This window comes from Pseudochaenichthys georgianus, chromosome 1 (assembly GCF_902827115.2).
Source record: "Pseudochaenichthys georgianus chromosome 1, fPseGeo1.2, whole genome shotgun sequence".
NCBI lineage: Eukaryota > Metazoa > Chordata > Actinopteri > Perciformes > Channichthyidae > Pseudochaenichthys > Pseudochaenichthys georgianus.
In genome coordinates, this window is record NC_047503.1 from 18,608,271 (window position 1) to 18,629,080 (window position 20,810).

Below are 20,810 nucleotides of genomic sequence, written 5' to 3' on the forward strand. Positions count from 1 at the left end.
ACTTAGCGTTTATTATGTCTGTTTCCTCTCAGTGAGTGCTGTTGAAATATGTCTCTGACTTGATCAATTAGAGGGTGGATATGTCAACTTGGAAAAGGAAGACAAATCTGTTCGACAAATTCAAGAAACAAACCTGGCATAAATCCACAAAATATATTCCAACAAGGTTATTTAAACTCCTGCTACATCTTTTGTTCTCATATGGCCAGATACTGTATAATTAAAATGTGTGAATGCACTCTATGATCTATAAATATGTCTCCTCTGGCCGCCACATTTGTCACTGTGATAAAAGTAGAAAAGCTTTAATGAAGTAACTTTGGGAATGTCATCATGTTCACCCATCCAGTGTTGCTTCAGATATTACTTGCTGACAAATGCAGTTAATTAACCTTATACCAACTTTAACTTAATGTCAGGGGTGTTTTTGTTTAAAGGTCAGAAGTTAGGGGGAGCTACATCAGCAAGTGCTTCTTTGCCGTTTTGGTCTCAAGTGGCTCAAAAGGAAAACACTACAAACGACAAGCAGTGATGTTTAATAGACTATTTTATATCAAATATCTCAAATGACCAGTAAATGTGGTGCTGTATGTATGCTGTCATTAGATCATGATATGAGCACTAAGGTCTCATGATTTACCTTCACAATATGCAACAGAACACATTTAAAAAATATTATTCTGTTACTATTTTATTTATTTATCAAAGACAACTCACAACAAACCATGTATTTCCTGTGAGAAAAAATGCATTTATTGATATCAATAATCCCCATGTAAACCTGAATTTGACTTATTCTATTGAAACGTGTATTAAAAGCTTGTTCTTATAAAAAAAAAACACAGCGGCTGTCTGAGCAGAATCGAAACGTCACATTCTGTTGACACAAACATACATCTCAGAAAAGGAAAGTTGGATCGTCTAGAAAAACAAACAGACACACAAACACACATCTACCAATCAGTATGTTGATAATCCTGATACATGTCCGAACCGACATCAAAACATACCTATTACATATTACAACTGTAGGCTATTTTTATTATATGTACAGCACTTTGGCTCGTCCAAAAATCGTTTATAAATGTGCTATATAAATAAAACTTGATTTGATATTCATCTGGAAGCGTACATTGTACATTATTGGCAATCACGCTTAAAATCATCTCAGCATGGACTCGAGCTGTAAAAAAAGAAGTCAGTAACATCTCTATCAAAACGGCTGTAACCAAGGAAACACCTCGTCAGACGGACATATCTCTAAAATAAAGGAGAGATCGTAAACTGCCAGGAAGATCAAATACACCAACAACACTATTGCACATTGTTATCCCTTGTAAACCAGCAGACCAAGAGTTCTGTTGATCACTTGTAGAGTTGTGTAATTTAACATACCTTTAACATTTAGCAAGGATTATCACCTTTAAAAAAAGATTCCAAAAACCTTTAACTAGTTTCAGAAGCATAGGACAGCATGCACCACAAACAGCTACTGTACTGTGCCTTTTAAAATGTATTTCCTCATTGGTTTGTGGAATCATTTGACATTAAAGGCACTACATTAAATTAAAACAATCAACTTCCTCCTCTGGTTAACCTTCATGATCTGATAACATTGAATTATTGCTCAAAAACGGATTTGTATCGATGTTGAATGCGGCTCTTCGTGTAGACCAAATGAAATACAGTATATTGGACAGTCTGAACGTCTTGTGTTGGATTGTTCTCTTTCATAGGACTCCTTTCATCACTTCAATCCCTCTATGAGCAGACCCTCCGCTTATCGTCGAACAGTTTACGGACGGTGTAGACCTGGAAGTGGAGAGAATATATTGTTTAGATCCGATGCCAACTGAGAGACGATTCAAAGATGAATTGCGTTGTGAAGTGGAGGTGTACAGAGACACTGATGTGCATCTGTTCAATGAACACAAGTATCCGTATTCCATAAAGACCAGACGTGTTTTATGGATATGTTAAAACTAGCAACTGTTGTATTTTCCAACCTTATATTCATTGCGCATTGTTGCTACTTTAGAGAATAACATTTATTTTATATTGACATCCTTATATATTAAATACATTCCAACACAATAATACTCTTTTATTTATTCATTGTTTTATCAGGAAACTGAATTTCCCATTAAACCTATGGCTGTCGAACACTTTAAAGAAGAATAACATATAAATATAAGAAATATTTAAATTTTTAGAATTGGTTTTATAAAATTGAGGAGATGAACACATACAGCTAATAGCTACAGATTGTAAGCTACATTTTGTTGCAGCCATCAGACAGCTGCCTGCTGAACAGGAAGTTCTTGTCTTGCCACAATGACGTGTAGATCTGAAGAAAAAGCTGATGCACAGACATCGTAATCATGTTTTTATCTTCCCCTAAACCAGGGGTGTCAAACTCAAGGCCCGGGGGCCAAATCCAGCCCGCGACTTTATTGCATGTGGCCCGCAAGAGCTTACAAAGAATATAATACGTTTATTATACGGTTACATGCCACTTTACAGAAGCAGGTGGCCCACAAACTACATGTCCCACAATGCATCACTGAAGAGACTTGCAATTATTTGCCCTGGATTTCTGCTTTCAAACGTAGTTAGTTATTACCCTATCTGATAATAATCCAATTCAGAAGCAATAATGTAATGTAATACATTATTTTATATATATATTATATATTTATATATATATATATATATATATATATATATATATATTTACATCCGGCCCTTTGAGTGCAACCATAATGCTAATGTGGCCCGCGATGAAATTGAGTTTGACACCCCTGCCCTAAACTAACAATATCAGGTAGAAGACAAACATTTATTTCGTTTTCCAGATCCGGCTACATCCCTAGTAGTTTATCAGCCCTCCATGTACCTGGGTAAGTGCCACACACAGCATCACCAGCACACTGGCGCAGGACCAGAAGGAGACCCTCCACAGGTTGTCCTCCAGGAGGTTTCGGTCCCGTGCCTCGAAAGCCCGCAACACCGTCTGCATCTGCCGGCTGCGCTCCAAGCGTTTGTGCAGAGAGTCCATGGACTCCTGGGGACATTTGGAGATACGTTTTAGCGGTTTTAAAAAAGTGGTTGCTGCCATGAGGTAGAAGAGACAGAGAACATTTGAAATTCATAAAAGTACACCTTATGGAACGCAAAGCAGAGTAGGGGGCTAGTACACCCTCCTGAGGGTCCGATTGTGGATGTCATGCAAGCATAACATGGTGAAAACAATCAGTCTAAATTAACAATCGGGACGGAAATGTTCGGATTTCCAAAGGGAGGTTCTGTGAATAAATTAAAAATCAAGAACCGAAAGCACTAACTTTTAATGTTTATTTTATTAGCTTTTCTTTTTAATGACTGATTTTAAATGCCATTTTCTTAATGTCTTTCATTTTTTGTTTTAATGTTTCTTTTATTATCTTTTACTGTTTTTAAATGCCTTTATCTGAATGTCTTTCATTTTTGTAAAGCACCTTGAATTGCCTGGTGCTGAAAGGTGCTATATAAATAAACTTGCCTTTCACATAATGGGGCCTACCGTTCAGCCTGTCACCTGGCGAGTCACATTATTAGGTCATGTAACCATCACTGTGTCGCTCGCAGCGTCGCTAATGTTTCCAGCCGTGTTGGGAGTCACATGTTGAAGCTGACGTTATTCTATATTTTCCATGTTGTCAGCAGATTTACGATAAACCAAATGTTTCAATACTTTCCCACTTCCCCAGGCCGTCTGTGTTCGTTCCTTACTGAAGATGAAACGCAGAAAACTGACCAGAAATGTGTTGTTTTCAAATAAAAAGAGGCTAAAGCATTTAATTGAAAAGCTGGTCGCTGTGTTTATAAGTGAACGATACCAAAACCAGGTTAAAAGCTGCATTTGGACGATGGCCCTTTTACCCAGGGAAACAGTGTGGCTTACGCATGTCCTTTTGTGGCCATACATGTAACTGATCCAGTTGAGTGTTAGTTTTGATCTTTTTGACAATAATATATAATAACAGCCTTTGATTTTGAAAAGCCAATATATATCTAGTCTTTTTTGGAGACAAGTACAACAGGAGCAAGGGGATAGATCTTAACCTGAAGGAAGTTTTCCTACTATTTATATCCTGCTTATATTGTGTATTTTGTAAAACAGAAAATTGGCCCTTCAATAGTGTTTTTATTTGGCAGACAGTTAATAGATTTTTTTATCTTCACGGTCATCTGTCTGACTCTCTAAAGCTGGTTTATTTCTATTTTGAGATGTTTCTATTTTGAAATAGTTTATTTCTACTCTTATAATTTGTTATTATGTGCAATGCCTGGTTTTATTGTATGCTGCTGCAACAAAAACAAATTCCCAAATTGGGATTAATAAAAGTACATCTTATTTTAGCTTATTTTATCTTTATTAAAATGTGAAAAATCTGACCTCTGTTCAACCAAATGGTTACTAGACTCTCCTCTTATTCCCTGGACAGCTGAGGTTTATCTCAGGTCCAACTACATACCCTTTTCTGAATGCACTTCTAAAACCCAACCTAACATCTCACCCTGATGTCATCCAGCTTGTACTCCAGGAGACTTCCATCAGGCTCCTCCAACCCCGGCCACTCTTCATCTCCAGTCACATCTCCTGCTTGACCCTCGATGAGGATCTCAAAGAACACCATCTTCTCTGAAAAGCGACTGAAGCTGTTGTCAAAGCAGATTTCGTAGTCTCCCTCCACCGTCGGCTCCACCCTGGAATACCAGGACACAAAGTCAAATGTTAAACAGACAGATCAGATGCCACGGAAATAATCTTTTTTATAAGATCAAGAATTCAGGCCGATGTGAGGCAGCACTCACACGTGGACTCCGTCGGAGCGTCGAGACTCGAAGATGAGATGGAGACCTTCTGGAGAGATGATGGTGAAGTCGACATCCATACCCGCACCTGATATTACCTGCATGTGCACACACCAATACATACACACTCAGTAATAAGCTTGGTGGACAGCTGTCATGACACACAGCTAGACAAGGCGTACCAGGCCAACAGGATGCTAAAACAAACATTTCCAGGAGAGATTAGGCGTGCCTTTCAAGAGCGTATTGTCGCCTCTTAGATTGGGACTCTCCCACTAAACACACTGACTAATGGGACTTTACATTATAAGACATGTTGCTGTGCACATATTTTTTTTTTAAGTGGACAGCAGTATAGCTGAAATATTTAGAGGAAGTGTCAATTAGTAAGGTGATATATAAATAAAACGATTATTTCTTATGCTAAAAAAGCCAGAAAATGCTGTTTCAGACTCTGAAATATTTAGATTTTCTGTTTTGTCAATGTAATATCATAATAATCTGTATGTCTTCTGGGTTTAGACAAACACAGGGGATATTTAAAGACATCCCTTTGGATTTCTAGGAACTTGAATGGACATTTTGTACGCAGCAGTAGACTGGAGTAGAGCTGCAAGTTACACTTACTGTCATTGTTCGTTAAGCTGTCTAGTATTTTCTTGATTATAATGAATTATTCACATTTGAGAAGCTAGAATCAGATCATTTTTTGTTTATTTTCCAAAAAAAACAGTTCCTCTTTGCAGCTCAAGACAGGAGAGTTCATCATGAACACTTCAGCTGCTCAAAAGTTATTAACTTTGATAATGGGGCATACTGTAAATCAACACTTTGAAATGACTTGCAAAAGATTGTGCTGTTGAACTTTGGATAGCTACAACTATTGCCTGATTAACAAAAATCTATTTAATGTGATTTTATGTTGTTGTTTCTTAGCCGCTCTCTTCACACAAACTTCCCGTTTCTGGTTCCCTGGGCCAGGAGCTCCTACAGGATCAACCTGCTGGAGGGTCAGAGGACACCAGGGTCTGAAGCTGTCCAGCTTATCATTAACACAGTGACTCATTCAGATTTACTACGAGCAATGTGTGAAGGCTTCAAATATATAATCTCATGTCATGTGTAGTTATCACTGATCATTTTTAAGTAAAGCCTTTGTGGTTGTCTCTTTCAGGAAGTACTTTTTATTGCAATCTTGCACAAAATGTGCTAGATTCATGAAGTGTGATTTGACCTTAAGGCTTTACTTTTTTTTAGCATTTCAGGAAATGATTTAGCTACAGTACAGCAGTTGTAAAATGTGTCACGTTAACTTCATAGAGATTAATATAAGCAAACATTAGCGTGCAGCACCAGTGTTATGCTGGTTTATAGAAAATATGCAAATACAGTAGCAGCATGTCAGCTAGCTAAAGGAATGAGAACGGTTAGCCTTCCATCTGGTGTTCCTCTGAGGATCCTATTAGCATTTTAGCTTTTCACAGGGGGCATGTAAATGTAAACACACTGAGTGCTGGTATGTCTGCTGGCCAAACACACACACACAGTTACCTGATATTCGACCTCCATCGTCCCATTCTTTATTGCTGTCTGAAAGAAACACTCGGACTTTCCGGCTTGCAGCAGAAACGTCAACTCGCTGTCTAGGTTTTGTCCGAAACAGCTCACAGACCCTAAATACCACCCAAACACTACTGCGAGCACGAGCACGAGCACTCGTCCTCCGCTGTCCTCTTTCCTCCGGAGAAGGTCCATGGTGAAGATAATCTCAAACACAGGGCTATCTAAATTCAGTCATCTCCTTCGCATCCCTCTTCCGCAGCAGAACTTTGCAATATCCTGATTGGACGGAGGCCACAGGACGAGGACCATGCAGCCTACCAATCAGTGGGCGAAGAGTAGCAATCTTCCTCCAATCAGTGGGCGAAGAGTAGCAACCTTCTTCCAATCAGTGCAGGGCTGAGGTTTTCACTCAAAGCTACTGTATGACCCACTGCTGTCAAACCGTACCATGCTCCAGTACGGTGCCACTTTATTAAGCAATTATAAAAGCCTAATAATGGCTGCATTTAACCCTATTGTTTTCGTTTCCCCCCCTTACTTTGGTGTTCGTGGTAACATTTGACCGGTCCTGTTTTGACTGCCATTACATTAACACAAAAACCATTAATCATCACCAAATTTCATTAACACCCTTTCAAACTGTAAATATTGTATCAGACTGCTGGTATACATGAAAAACTGCAGTAAATATACAGAGAATAGACACTGAACATGTATTGCGTGTGCCAGGTGTGATCCATGTGGGGGGATGGGCCCATAAGAGCCGGAAATATGTCAAATTGTTCTGTGTGTGTGTGTGTGCGTGTGTGTGTGTGTGTGTGTGTGTGTGTGTGTGTGTGTGTGTGTGTGTGTGTGTGTGTGTGTGTGTGTGTGTGTGTGTGTGTGTGTGTGTGTGTGTGTGTGTGTGTGTGTGTGTGTGTGTGTGTGTGTGTGTTTTATTTGATCCGGATGGTGGTCGGGAACACCATGGGTGTTACAAAGTTGACTAAATCATCCAAAATGTAATGAAAGTGGTGATCAGCAATTGTATATGTTCAAATGTCTACTGTGAAGGATTATATCATAAAGCCTTAATGCAGTCGAATGTAAAACAAAAAAGTTATGATTGATGAAAGTAGTAAATCGGTCAGATTTGACCCGAAGACAACAGGGGGGTTAATTAAAGATGAATTAACTTACTTAAATAATTGACAGATAAGTTGCAACTTTTGTTTAGCAAGGTTGTAAGAAAAACCTTTGTCTGCTGCAAACAAAGACTGGAGATTCACTGTACAAAAATAATGAAAATAGTTGGATAAACTGGAGGGTGAACTTTCTATAGGGTTTTGTCTATTAAGTGACATCATTAACATTTTCTGTTATATAACAGATATATATATATATATATATATATCTCCCTTAAAGAACACAATGTTGCTGCACCCATTTATATAATTTTTAACTGCAGTTTTGAAAAGCGTGCTGTCAGAACTGAAAAGTTTATGAATGTATTTTTAGTACATGATTACACAATAGCTTTCAATACACAGGAATTTTTGATTGTGGTTAGTGTGACATGATTGACTTCATGAATTACACGTCATAGTACCGTTCTGTATAATGCATTGCCTAGTGATGAAGACTTGTATAATTTGTACTGGTTAGTTGGGTAACCTGCCTTTAACATCTTTATTGTTAGTGAAAATGAGAACTAAAAGATCTTCTCACATCATTTAGATTCCCTATTTGTGACCTATATGCGACCATTGTTTTTCCCAAGTGATGTGGGAAGTCTCTCCCTCAACAATCAAACAATCAACAATAACTTTTTCACAGCAGACATTTTAACTTCTTGTTGAAGGAAAAGAAAAGCTCTTGATTATAACAATATCATTTTCTCTGTTTCATTCAAGTGCCCAAGTAAGCCATGACAGTAAAGCAGCTAACTGTTATACAGGGCAAAAATACAAAAATATACTAAATAAACTGAAAAAAAGGCCAGTAAAAGTAATACGAATATTTTGTCTTGTTTTTCATTTGTATTTACATTTGATATTTAGTTTAAACAATCAGTTACAGAAAAATACTTCTGGTGTGTCACTCATGTCCAGTCCATTCCTCCTCCTCTCTATAGCTGCAAAACCACAGCAGTCCACCACCACACATGGAGACTTCCGCCTGTCCTCCCAACGCTTTATCATCACTGAACACAGTGTGTGTGTGTGTGTGTGTGTGTGTGTGTGTGTGTGTGTGTGTGTGTGTGTGTGTGTGTGTGTGTGTGTGTGTGTGTGTGTGTGTGTGTGTGTGTGTGTGTGTGTGTGTGTGTGTGTGTGTGTGTGTGTGTGTGTGTGTGTGCGCGCGTGCGGGGGTTGTGGCTTAGTAACATTTATGTAGTGTGGTTTCAACACGTTGAGTTTGTCAAGTCAAATAGCCCCCTCCCACGACAATGGACAAAATAGATTGAATTTCACACTGAACAAGCCGTGAATGATCCCCTTCAAACCGCTTTAACATAATTGACACAGCATTTAAACAACAAAGAAATACAATATCAGTATTCTCATACAGCACGTACGAAGGAGATGTTTGATAAAATGAGGGAAAAGAAAGTATGTTCTACATGTTTTAGAGGGGAAAAAAAGAAGAAGTAAGAAAAGTGATATTTCTAAATTAACTTACTATCATAACCCTGACTAGTACATGTGCAGTGTGTGCATTTCAGCTGTGTAGCTTTGTCTGAAATCCATGGCGGATGCTGAGTGATAATCACCACTGCTGGCAATGATGTTAACGAGAGATAACTATGCTAGCTATCTCACAACATTATTGGTAGCGATAGCAAATCATTATAGACTATGCTCTATTAACCCAACACATATAAACACGAGAAACATTTACTTGCGTAGTGGTGTGTTGACCTGAACAACTGCAATCTTAGCTTGTCCTGGACGTAGTTTTGTTGTGAAGACCACCTTAACCGAGACCAAGTCATTGCTAAGACCGGAGTGCACACATGCACTGGCACACTCACACACACTCTAATAACAAACACTTTAGTGTACATATGCAAATATGCACTCTCCCAGGCCACTACTCACGTGTCTGTATCAGCCGTGCACACATACACTGCAATCTTCAATCTTTGTTGGAAGCACGGTTGTTAAAAGATCCTCCCAACCAACCCCCTAAAACTGAAACATGACTTGTGTGTTATGTTGGGCCCCATGGTAGCCATGGCTGAATGCTAACATGTTACAGTGAGATCCACGTAATAGTTAAGAGTTACTTTTATTTGTGGTTCTTCATTCACCCCCAGAAGACATAAAGGTGATAAGTGAAGGACAAAAACAAAAGAGACAAAACCCTTGGAATATAAAAGGGTTCCCTGAAGAACCCAATGGTTGGGTTCTTCTTGTGAGGACCCTTGGAAGGGGGAAAGGTTCCTGATTGAATCCCCAGTGAAACCTGTTTATGTTGGTTTCTAGGAAGGTAGAACACTCTGAAAGGCTTCCTGTTGACACCTTTATCAAAGTTCAGCCAAAAAAGCCTTAGGCTATATGTTATCACATCTTATGGATGAGTGCATATCAAAATCCTCTGTACGTCCTCTGCACATCACAAGTCATCTTTAATCACCAGTTGCCAACAACAATAAAACAAACATTTGCTCAAAGACTCATCTGAGAAGTTTGACAAAGCAAATAAGTGAGAAAGCATTAACCTGGCAGTCTTGCAGGAGGCTTTGTAAATGTCAGCTCGTTGTATGGTGAGCTTCAAAGCGCAGATACATTAGACTGTGAGAACAACTGTGGTAGCAGCAGTGAGTATAGCGTTCATACTGTAGATGTGAAATTACAAACTCCTCTGAGCTCAGCCTCCACATCAAACCCTGCTGTTTTAAAGTCAACTGATCAACTGTACCATCACACTGTATGGTTCAATAGCATACAGCATGTTCCAAATGCAAGACTTAGCTGAAGAGAGCAAATTGTGCACGTTTCTTAGAAACGTAACAGAAATAGCTACAGAGAGTAAGAGCAGCAAACCAAAAGTGTTAAAGAGCATATGACACGCAAGGCGAGAGAAATTGAAGAAAAGGAAGTGTCAGCTGAGAGACGATAACTTTATTTGAAGGGAGTGCCCCACGCACTTACACACTCTCTTTCTGTCTTTTTCTTCCCTGTGTCATCTTCATTTCCTCCTTACATGAGCTTGCTTGATAGTTGACAGCAGGCGAGCAAACACACATCAGGGGAGAAAGCAGAGAAATCTATACTTGCAGTGGACAGAGGATTTTCCTCTTCTTAAAGGGTGAGACTTCTATAAGCCAATTTAATATTATTGTTTGAAGAGTTTAATAAGGGGTTTTGGTCGGAGGAGGGTTTAAAAGTTTGTTGTGCTGCTGGATGGTTGACTAAGCTGAAGGGGAACATCTGGTGCACACTTTATACCAAGGTAATCTTCATTTAAAGTACTTCAACAGAATGAAAGAATATAACTTTTTTTTAATTATTGATGTGTTTCAACTTGAAACACATCAATAATTTAAAAAAAAAAGAAAGTAGTAAGGCTATGTAAAAATCACAGTTCCCAAAAGCTGGTTGCATCGTGTCTTCTAACTGTAACTCCATGTCTGTTTTGGTCTATTTTCAGTACTTTTCGTCTCTGCCTTTCTGTTCCCAGTTAAACTAACCCTTACCCTGTCTCTTTTAGGATCCCTTCCTCACCACAACGTTTTAACCTTAAGCCCTAACGTCCCAGCTGGAGTGTGATCTGGTGGGATGGCAGAGGGCGATGTGGATCCGTACCCTCAGGTGTTTGTGGTTGACAGCCAAGCCAACTACGTCTCCATGCCTGGCGAGAAGAGGCCACGTTGGGTGAGATCAGGACAAACGTTTCTTCTCCTGCTGGTAGGACTCGCCCTGTTGGGACTTGTTGTCGAGGGGTGTTTTATCTACAGTCTATACAAAAAAACCGAGGTGAGATTGATCTCTTTTTTATGTCTGTGTGGGTGAAGAGAGAGTCCAGAGTCTTGGAGCGTTGGGCTCTTGGAAAGTCCTATTGTTTAGAATTTCCCTCTTTTCCTTTACGTCATAACCAGACACACACTGTGGTGGATTAACACGTGTGCGTGAGGTGTCATTATTTCGCCTTTTAATTTATTGCCTGCAATGACAAATCTGTCAGATGGACTTGTTCTCTATTTCTACTTCCCTTTTTTTCTCTTAAGTGCAAACCAACAATATTGCTTTTCTAAACAGTTTCATAATGACACTTATTACACACCTGCCTATATTATGTTGTGCACTTGTGCATGTTATGTAATATGCATTACAGTTTACAAATCTAACCTCTAAGACTGTACAATGTCAAAACTTAGATACCCAAGACCAAAGAATGGCAGTTGACATTTTGCCTCTTTATCATGTTGTATTAAAATGGTATTCAAATACTCCAGCATTAACAAAACACAAAACTGGTCAAGTTACATTTATACATGTATATATTACATTTAATTAAATGAATGTTTGATATACTTCAAGATTTTGTTATGTTTTTTGGTGTAAATATGCCTTTTGTTGTGTGTACATTTCTATTAGTGTCTTTGTTGCAAGACACTTCCTGTTCTTACACGCTTTTGAACTTTTGACATCTTAAAAACACACACTGATTTTGTTACACATTCTATATTTCTCAGCCCCTCCTCTTCCCCTTTCTGCATGACTTGTCCTACTGTAAGTTTCACCCGCTGTGCCAGAACCTGACCAATCCTCCAACATCTGGCGGGCAGGTAGGTGTGGGTGCGGAGGCACGGGTTACACTGTCGCACCGCCGGATGTGTGTCGGAGTTTTCTGCTTTAACACCTTTTTCTGTTTCAGGGTGGCACCATATTGAGCCAAGTGGGTTCCAAAGGTAATGAGTTATTCTCTGTTCTGTTCTGTGATGATGATGATGATGATGATGATGATGATGATGAGCCACAAATATGTGATGTGTGATTTACTCTAGCCCATGCAAACCTCACGTGTCAATTCAGATATAAGGTTTTTCGACATTGTTTGATTGATCTGAACACGCATTATCAAACAGATTCCAATGATATTCCCACAGTACGACCACATCTGGAAGACATCCAACAGAGACCCTTTGCTCAGCTTATAGGTAGGAACCCTCTGAACACTCAAACCAGGTGACTGTATCTTTTTATTTCAGCTATTCTCCTTAATTGTCTTTGATCATAACAACTATTTTGTATTTCCTTTCTCATCTTAACGCCAGGTTCAGACTCTTATATCGGAGAGAACAACGAGGTGCAGTGGGAAGATAAAAATGGCGAAACTGTAACCCACAACATGGGCTTTGAAAAAGGCCGGTTGATGGTCAAGGAGGATGGCTACTACTACATTTACTCTAAAGTGACATTAAATGTCGCAGAGGAGTGTGAGCTTATCCAGCACAAGATCATAAAAGCCACCAGTGCCTACGGCAAGGATATTGAACTTTTGAAATCCAAAAGGTAAGTCAGTGTGCCTCACTTCCCTCCCTCTGATGCGACACATGTGCTTACAATTGCCTTCTTGGGTTCAACCAGTGTGTACCTTTGCTTCTGTGTCTTTGAAGTTAGACAAAGGCAAAAACATCTTTTATATGAAGAGGGTAATTTTCTAAGATGTTGGGCCATTTTGCTTCAGTAACATGTCTTCTTCCATAGTGGAAAGAAAACATCGAAAATACAATTGATTATTTTTCTAATTATGTCAATTTGCGTCTGTAGGGTTGACTTAAATATACTAAAAGTTCGCATTAGATAATGCCAAATTAGCATATTAAACTAAAGGAAAAAATAAAATGTCAGAAGTCTGCATTAATGCGATGTAAATAACTGGTTGAGTTTCATGATAGCATCTATTTATTACATTCACACTCACTGTCTGCAAAGATTTATGGAAATACACAAAACATCTAAAAAACCTTTAAAGGCTCTCTACATAACAAAAAAGCCGGCCTGCATGCACCATCTTTTCAGTTGAATTCCTATCTATTTTATGAAGTTTTTTATAGAGGGGTTTGTTGAAATATCATTTACAGACTGATTTAGAGAAAATATTCATCTCAAAGAATGTCTTTTGGGCTGTTGATCATGATTTCTGTTTTATGCATTCTCCTTTGACTCTAAAATCTAAAATGAAACAAGAATTGAAACCTGGCTTCATCCAATGTTTAGAAATCTGTCCCAGAAAGTGTTCACATTAGCCCCTGTTTAATTGGATAATGCCTAATATGCATACCTAAACACAACATTCCAGAAAACGTATTTATGAGATGTTGCTGTAAATAAGTGCTGGTTTTATCGTGTTGCTTTATGTTGGTCTTCTGCAGTTTACGCTGCTTCAATCCTACACGCTCCCCGATTACTCACAAGGAGGATATCCGGAACAGTTTTCTGGCTGGGATCTTCCACCTGGAGAGCGGGAATACCATTTTCGTCACATTGGAAAATAGCCCAAAGATGCTTCCGAGACATACTGAATATCTCATGGGGGCATTTATGATATATCCAGGTGGATTGCTGCAGGAATAATATCGTCTGTCCCACTCTGTGAACAGATTCTATGTCTCTGTGTTATGAACGTACACCATATGTTGTGGTGAATGTTATGTATCTAATATATAGGCCTATATCATCTAAATTATACTATATGTAATTGAATCCCTTATGAAACAGCAACTAATGGTTTTGACATCATAAAAAAGTATCTGACATTCAGGTAATATAATCCTACTTGTTGATTTGTTGCATTTTTTGTTTTTTGTTAATAAAATGCATTAATTCATTCAGGTTGTATCAGTTACTGATTAGGTTTTATGTTAGACAGATCAATGAGAAAAAACGTTTTAATAGTTATTTGTGCGGTAAAGTAAGAATAGATTTAATTTGATGCGACCTAATAGCTTGAGCAACCTGAGACAAATCACGCAGTTGCAGATTTATAGATGCAGAACACACACAGCGCCTGTATGAGTGAGGAGCAGGATGTGGTTGGGTAAGGATGCTCTGAGGAGAGGATGGAGAGGAAGGGTGGCTGAGGTGCAGAGGTTGGTGTGGCTGACTCAGCTCTTCTCACACTGTGCAGGGGAAAGTTTTGCAGACATTGCAGAAGTGTCACATGGAAAAAAAGACATATGGACGTACAGAAAAGTTAAGTTCAGGAGTGTTCAGCAACCAATGAAGAAATTCCACCAAGGAACCAGGGTGTAAAGAATGTTCGGGATTGTGGGAAACAGTATTTCGATCTATCTGTCTGTACACACAAACTGGAAGATTGACATTAAAGTGTTACAAACAGTAACAATGAATGATGACACAGGAAACCATGCAGACAGGTAGACAAATGCATGTGAGTGGAAAGACTGACCTCAGAAGCATCTGAGATATATGGGTCACTTCCTGCTCAAAGATGCAGATGAATATATCGTGTATCCGAGTGAGGTCAATACACAACAGTATAATACTTGTGCTGCGTGAGCATACAATCTATTTTCCATTGCTTGGAGTATAATTTCTCACGTGCTGTACTTATGTAGAATTTTGAGGTACTTGTAATTTACTTCATTGTTTCTGTCTTTGCCTTTCTTCATACCTCTACCCTAGTTCAGAAAAAACACTGTACATTTTGTTCTATTAGATTAATTTGACGGTTGTAGTTATTACTAACATTGAAGATTACAATTTTGCACATTGGATATATTAAGCTTAGAGAATACAATGCATTATTAGAGAATAAACTACCATAGCGGACAGACAAATAGTTTGCATTACGGGAACACGCCAACAAAGACACATAAGAAGAAGAAAAATGTGGCTTTGCAAATGTTTCATGTACCTTTAACAATAGAAAATACTTCTTTAAAGATGGAAGGTGAAACGTTCGTACAAAAAGCAACTATAATTCCCTTCGTTGGGTTGTTGCGTTTCTAGTGGGGTTAACTCTACCTAGTGTAGATCAACTGATTGGCAAGAACTCTTGTTGAATTTGAATCAAGTCACTTCCAAACAAATCAGGCACCAACTTGCATAAAATCACAAATAAACCACAACTTTGGGCAGCAGTAGCTCAGTCTGTAGGGCACCGAAGGGATGCTGGTTCAAGTCTCGATTTGAACAAATACATAGTGTGGACTGATAGCTGGAGAGGAGTCAGTTCACCTCCTTGAGCAAGGCACCAAACCCCCAACTGCTGTAGGGTTGTAGGCATGTGTTCATGTATTTTGACCTACGTGTGTAATATATACTAACAGAGAGAAGAACTGAAGTATTTCTTTCTTTTAACTTGGCCTCCCATCTGGTCACCTCCACTCGCCGCTGAGACCGCATTGTTATGGTCCTTCATAACATATACTGGCTCAGTTAAATACAGAATCAACTACAAATACTTCGCACCACCTACAAAGACTAAACTACCTGGCTCCTTCCTCCTCCACCCACCCGCTGGCTCAGGTCTGGAGGTGCAAACACCCTAAAGACCACCAGGGCTAAGCTTCGGTCCTGGGGTAACAGGGCCTTCTCTGTTGCCAGACAGTCCACCCCCCCCACCCTTCTGTAAACAAGCCCTCAAACCCCACTTATTCAAACTGGCTTTTTTCATTAAACCTCTTCTCCCAACAACATATCTCTGCAGTTCTGATCACTTTGCTCTATAGGTTCTTTGTATTTTCACTAAACTAATCTTGTTTTTTCTCTAATGTATGTTTGTTGTATGGAATATTTTTGTAAACTGACTTTCAGTATTAAGAGAAATATAATTATTATCAACCTAATAGATGTACATTTAAAATGATTTCTCTTTAGCGCTCATTTGGACTTTACCAGCTCCTGAAAATAAATGTTGGGTCTTAAGATGCCTCATGCTCTGCAATGCTCACCAGCTTGTTGCTATGAGCTAACTATAAAGCTTGAAAGCAGAGCTGCAGATTTGAATACAAATCATTTAGCGCGATGGTGTTGCCAAAGATTGACAGGGTTTGCACACATCGGCGATCAACACAGAGTTTTGTGGACATTTCAGCATTTGATTTTGAAAATACAAAATTGATTGCAACCACTTCAAGTAAAGGATATACATTCATCTTGAGCCACAGATGTGCAGCTTTGAACACAAGCATTGCATTTTCCTTAGTTTAGTCGGTGCTCCTCAGTTTGGGAATCACTTTTATGAGTGAGATGCCATAAAGAAATGAATGGAGGAAAAAAGCACAACATTCACAAGTAGTAGCTATTGAGAAGTAATATTTTATTTTAGACGCAATAATTGGAGCATGCCCTTTGCTTCTTGTGTGAGTGTGACTTATATATCATAATAGCAGGGAATATTTGTAACATCTTGTGTCAATATCAGACAGGAGGTGTCATTTAGGTTTGTTGACTACCCTGGATAGAGGGTTTTTTCAAACCACACTGTTTGGTAAATAAACAGGAAGTGATGTACATCCAGTTCTCGGCATAGGCTGCGTAACAGTAGGGAACTTTCCCTCACACAGGAGCGTTTCATTTATTCCGCTTGAAACGTTGACACAATCACTTTCACACTGCTTTTTTTTCAGGGCAAAATATCCAAGTTTAATATGGATACATTGAAATCAATTCAACAATGTGCAAATTGTCCATAGGACTTACATGTCTTTCAAAAACAAAACATTTTCTTATTCATGAGTACACATATTAAAGATACTTTAGTAATGTGGTCATGATTTCATCACAGAGACACTTCTCATAGGACCTCCACTGAACCTCACTAGATCTAAATGAGATCCCTGAGGAGCTTGTTGGGGTTTCCGAGAAGAATTATCATCTTGTATTTTATTATAACACTCAACTTTATGCACTGAATAATTTATATATGAAAAAAACAGAGCAAAACAGAAGTAACATAACCCAATATAGGCTTATTAAACTAGCAGTGTATTGTACATCGACACTAATGTAGTGATATCTACTTCATAATACATTTATATTAAAACAAAAAGTATAAATATAGATACATAAATAGTTTCATCATCAAATAAATATATCATATACATATTTATACAAAATTAGGCAATTGTGTTTTCCAGATGCAGTTTGCATAAAAAAATGCAAGTTCTCCTTAAAATCCTGCTTTGCTTCATGGCCTTAGTTTGCAAGAAATCTGGATAAAGCTTTGAAATGAGCACCGGAGCAGGCCCATTTTCATTTAGTTGGACACTTAGAAAACACAGTTATAACCCAAAGGTCACACACGTGCAGGCAGATCAGCGTCTACATTAGTCCACGAGGAACATCCCAAGTCCTGAGGTGTTCAGCTCCAGCCTCCAGTTCTGCAGTCCCTCCTTTGGTACGGTCATCTGAGTGAACAGTTTCTGCCCGTCCAATCGGCTCACTGTCCAGCACTTCCTGCTTACAGGCGTTGTATACGCCAGAGCCGGAAGCTCCACCTCGCAGGTGAGTTTATCGCCCAACCTCACACTGAGGAGTCCCGCGCTACATTGGTAGGTGCAGGTGAGGTTGAGATTGATGTATATGAAGTAGTACCCCACCTGTTTGGCCTTCAACGAATGCGTACCTTCCTCAAACTGGAAGTTGCTTCCCACGGACAGCCCAGCACCATATTCGATTTGAGACAATTCCATGGTGGAGTTCTGCAGCTTGCCTATAGGAGGAGACAAATATAACTCATTTAGATGATGTTTGCAAATGGCAACAACAGGCTTCATAACACTGTAGCATTATTTTCTGATGTTTTTTTGAGTAAAGACTGACATGATTTGGAAAAGCTAAGAAATCATCTGTGAAATATTTTTTGTGTGATTTAGTGATGCGAATAAACGATATTTAAAGTTTGGATATTACACTGTCATGAAGAGGAGAACATGTATTTAGGATATGGCTTTCATTTAAGAATTAATCATCATTATGCCTACTCAGAATTGTTTTTGTATGATTGTGTGAATCTGTTCCATTATGTACGAGACATTAAATACATTTGACTTACTTGAGACGGCTTCCAGATAGGCAAAGTTCTGCATCTGTTGACAAAATAAAATAAATATTGATTAAAATGTGCATAGGACATATAAGTCAAACTCCAAAAAAGAAGGAAACAATAGGTAACTTTTACATTTTATGAGCAGAAGTCTTTTGTTTACCTTGTATGCTGAGTCAGGTGTGTCGCCTGTCAGCCTTGATGTCCTGGGATCAGATGAAGGACGCGTGGTCTCCAGCTCGGACCGCAGCTCCATCACCACCATCACTCCGCCGGCGGCCAGAGCTGCCACCGCCACAAGCAGAAAAATGGTGGACCCGACGAGGAAAACGTCCAGGCAGCTTCCACGGCGGCGGCCGCTCTTCTGAAGAGACTCAACGTCCATTGCTTTATCTTGGTGTCTCTTTAGTCTGTTGTAGGATGCTTGAGCTTCAGGGTCCACAGCGTCCGGTTAACTTAGAGAATAAAAGAGTCAAGGGGCTCGATGGTTTACTGCCAAAAAGATAGTCCTCTTGATATCCAGAGTTCACTCGGCGTCTTGATGTGATAGCTGTGAGCATGCTTTTTATACTGGACTCATAAACTCATGTGCAGTTTCATACACAGAGGAAAAACGCGGAAGTCATGGGTTTCCCTCTCGGCGCATCACACACACGCCCCCTCCTGAGAAGCATGTAGTTGAAAAGCGGTGGAAAACGAAAGGGAAGGAAACCTGCTCATCCTCCAGTCTCACTACACAGACTCTACATTCCGACACAGTCAAACACAGGCTTTCACTCTCAACGTTCAACCTCACAGCGCTGGCGAAAGTGGCACAATGGAGATAATGCAAACATAATGGGAATTTGGCCTCGAAAGCCTAAATTGAAAAGTATTTGGGGCAAAGGGAATGGTGTGTGTGTGTGAAATGCAATGAGATGGGTTTTCCTCGAGTGTGTATTTCATCAGCGAAAGGAAACTCAAACTGGTATTACTACAGGTGTGTTTACCTTGCGTAATGTTGGGCCCTACTGTGTGTGTGTGTGTGTGTGTGTGTGTGTGTGTGTGTGTGTGTGTGTGTGTGTGTGTGTGTGTGTGTGTGAGAGAGTTTCATCACCAAGCTAAGAAAAGCTCACAGCGTCACACCTCCATGTTTGTATACCTGGCGTAATTTTGGCAAAACCACAGTGAGTGTGTGTATGAAACACAACAGGAGGGTTAATAAATAGTACCATGGAAGGATAAGCCTCAACAGTTGTTATTGGAACTACTGTCTTCTGAAGAAAGACTTACTTTGAAAACAGTTGAAAGTATGTTAACAAGTTAATTTGCTCGTCATTTGAGTTTTAAGCGATTCTGTATCTCTTCATTATGTCTAGTTAGACACAGCTCCGTGACTCTTGCTAATACATTCATAAATAAGCATGTGCTTATGTTAATTATAAGCTGAAAAATACACCTGAAACAGCTGAAGCTGATCACAGGTAGTGGAGAAGTAGAGCTTACCTCTGATCCCTACCCATGTTTGGGTACTTACTGTGTATAAGTGTATACTTGTATTCTACTTTTACATTTTGAACTACTTATACTTATATTTCCATCACACATTTATATGTAAAAATAATCCTATCTGTATAGGATGTAGGTTCTATTGTATATGGTTGTTGTTTATTTGTGTTTTTTCTTCTCTTAAAGGTGGGGTATGTAATTTATTTCAGAAACACTTTTTGTTATATTCCATGGAATGCTCTTAACATCCCAATAGCAATGACTATATGAAATGCTTTGACAATAAATACATAAAAAATGTCCTCTGTGGAAGCCTTAGTCTGTGCACTAACTTATCTCGTGCCCTCATTGGTCATGTGCGTGTTCGTGTGTTGGAGGAGGGGCTCTATAAGGAAGTGGCAGATTTTCTCCGGTTGTGTATTTTCAAATTCTAGCGCACTCGAGCTGGTTTCTCCAAAATGACCGGTAAATTGAGAAGGGTCTAGCTGCGGCCGCGGCCAGTACACGGCGGTACACGATGGTACACGACACGCCCACCTGCCACGACACTACCGTGGCTGAGAAGGGTCTAGCTGCGGCCGCGGACAGTGGAGGTTGAACCAAGCCCCCAGGAGTGCGCCGGAGTCTTGTGGCCAAACGGCGGTACTACACTTCCTTTGTGGTCTCTAACTCGTTGGATCATTTTTTTTAAACTAAATAAACTACCCAGTATGAACGTTCCCGGGTAGCAGTTCTCTTCCCTCCCTTCAATCTAACCCTTCCCTTCCCCCCATCCTAACCACTCCCTAACTTTTTACCTAATCCTAATCTTCCTTCCTCCCTCCTAAACCCCAAAACCTCTCCTACTGTAAGAAATTATAATCAATGTTTATACTACATGGGCTGTATGATGTAAATCTCGT

General features: G+C 39.4%; 3 protein-coding genes across 7 annotated transcripts; 1 reads left to right on the plus strand and 2 right to left on the minus strand.

Moving 5' to 3' along the window:
* Nucleotides 1–529: 529 nt before the first annotated feature.
* Nucleotides 530–6,685, minus strand: tmed1b (transmembrane p24 trafficking protein 1b). The gene is made up of 5 exons (XM_034107742.1): nt 6,409–6,685; nt 4,858–4,955; nt 4,560–4,749; nt 2,897–3,064; nt 530–1,812 (listed from the first exon to the last, which is right to left on the minus strand). Exons 1-5 carry the CDS (start codon nt 6,610–6,612, stop codon nt 1,762–1,764), a joined length of 711 nt encoding a protein of 236 aa, XP_033963633.1. The 5' UTR covers nt 6,613–6,685; the 3' UTR covers nt 530–1,761.
* Nucleotides 6,686–10,570: 3,885 nt separating this feature from the next.
* Nucleotides 10,571–14,236, plus strand: LOC117465001 (tumor necrosis factor ligand superfamily member 14-like). 5 transcript variants are annotated; one of them, XM_034107867.2, is made up of 7 exons: nt 10,571–10,710; nt 11,113–11,378; nt 12,098–12,190; nt 12,280–12,313; nt 12,491–12,562; nt 12,680–12,917; nt 13,781–14,236. In XM_034107867.2, exons 2-7 carry the CDS (start codon nt 11,181–11,183, stop codon nt 13,980–13,982), a joined length of 837 nt encoding a protein of 278 aa, XP_033963758.1. In that variant the 5' UTR covers nt 10,571–10,710; nt 11,113–11,180; the 3' UTR covers nt 13,983–14,236. The 5 variants fall into 5 exon arrangements, with proteins under 5 accessions (XP_033963758.1, XP_033963925.1, XP_033963998.1 ...); XM_034108034.2 differs by having other exon boundaries at nt 10,572–10,710; nt 12,512–12,562; XM_034107953.2 differs by lacking the exon at nt 10,571–10,710 and adding an exon at nt 10,717–10,854.
* Nucleotides 14,237–16,721: 2,485 nt separating this feature from the next.
* On the minus strand, nt 16,722–19,019 carry LOC117454692 (uncharacterized). Its single transcript, XM_034093821.1, has 3 exons — nt 18,584–19,019; nt 18,430–18,463; nt 16,722–18,087 (listed from the first exon to the last, which is right to left on the minus strand). The coding sequence occupies exons 1-3, from the start codon at nt 18,803–18,805 to the stop codon at nt 17,702–17,704; spliced, it is 642 nt and encodes a 213-aa protein (XP_033949712.1). The 5' UTR covers nt 18,806–19,019; the 3' UTR covers nt 16,722–17,701.
* Nucleotides 19,020–20,810: the final 1,791 nt, after the last annotated feature.

Bases quoted from the DNA above. Each gene is read 5' to 3' on its own strand.
- LOC117465001 (XM_034107867.2), top strand. From the start codon at position 11,181: ATGGCAGAGGGCGATGTGGATCCGTACCCTCAGGTGTTTGTGGTTGAC. The intron at 12,191-12,279 runs GTAGGTGTGGGT...TTTCTGTTTCAG, and splicing joins CTCCAACATCTGGCGGGCAG to GGTGGCACCATATTGAGCCA. The intron at 12,918-13,780 runs GTAAGTCAGTGT...GGTCTTCTGCAG, and splicing joins GAACTTTTGAAATCCAAAAG to TTTACGCTGCTTCAATCCTA.
- LOC117454692 (XM_034093821.1), bottom strand. From the start codon at position 18,805: ATGGACGTTGAGTCTCTTCAGAAGAGCGGCCGCCGCCGTGGAAGCTGC. The intron at 18,464-18,583 runs GTAAACAAAAGA...TTTTGTCAACAG, and splicing joins CACCTGACTCAGCATACAAG to ATGCAGAACTTTGCCTATCT. The intron at 18,088-18,429 runs GTAAGTCAAATG...CTCCTCCTATAG, and splicing joins CTATCTGGAAGCCGTCTCAA to GCAAGCTGCAGAACTCCACC.
- tmed1b (XM_034107742.1), bottom strand. From the start codon at position 6,612: ATGGACCTTCTCCGGAGGAAAGAGGACAGCGGAGGACGAGTGCTCGTG. The intron at 4,750-4,857 runs GTGAGTGCTGCC...CTGGTATTCCAG, and splicing joins CGCTCCGACGGAGTCCACGT to GGTGGAGCCGACGGTGGAGG. The intron at 3,065-4,559 runs GTGAGATGTTAG...AAATGTCCCCAG, and splicing joins ACAAGCTGGATGACATCAGG to GAGTCCATGGACTCTCTGCA.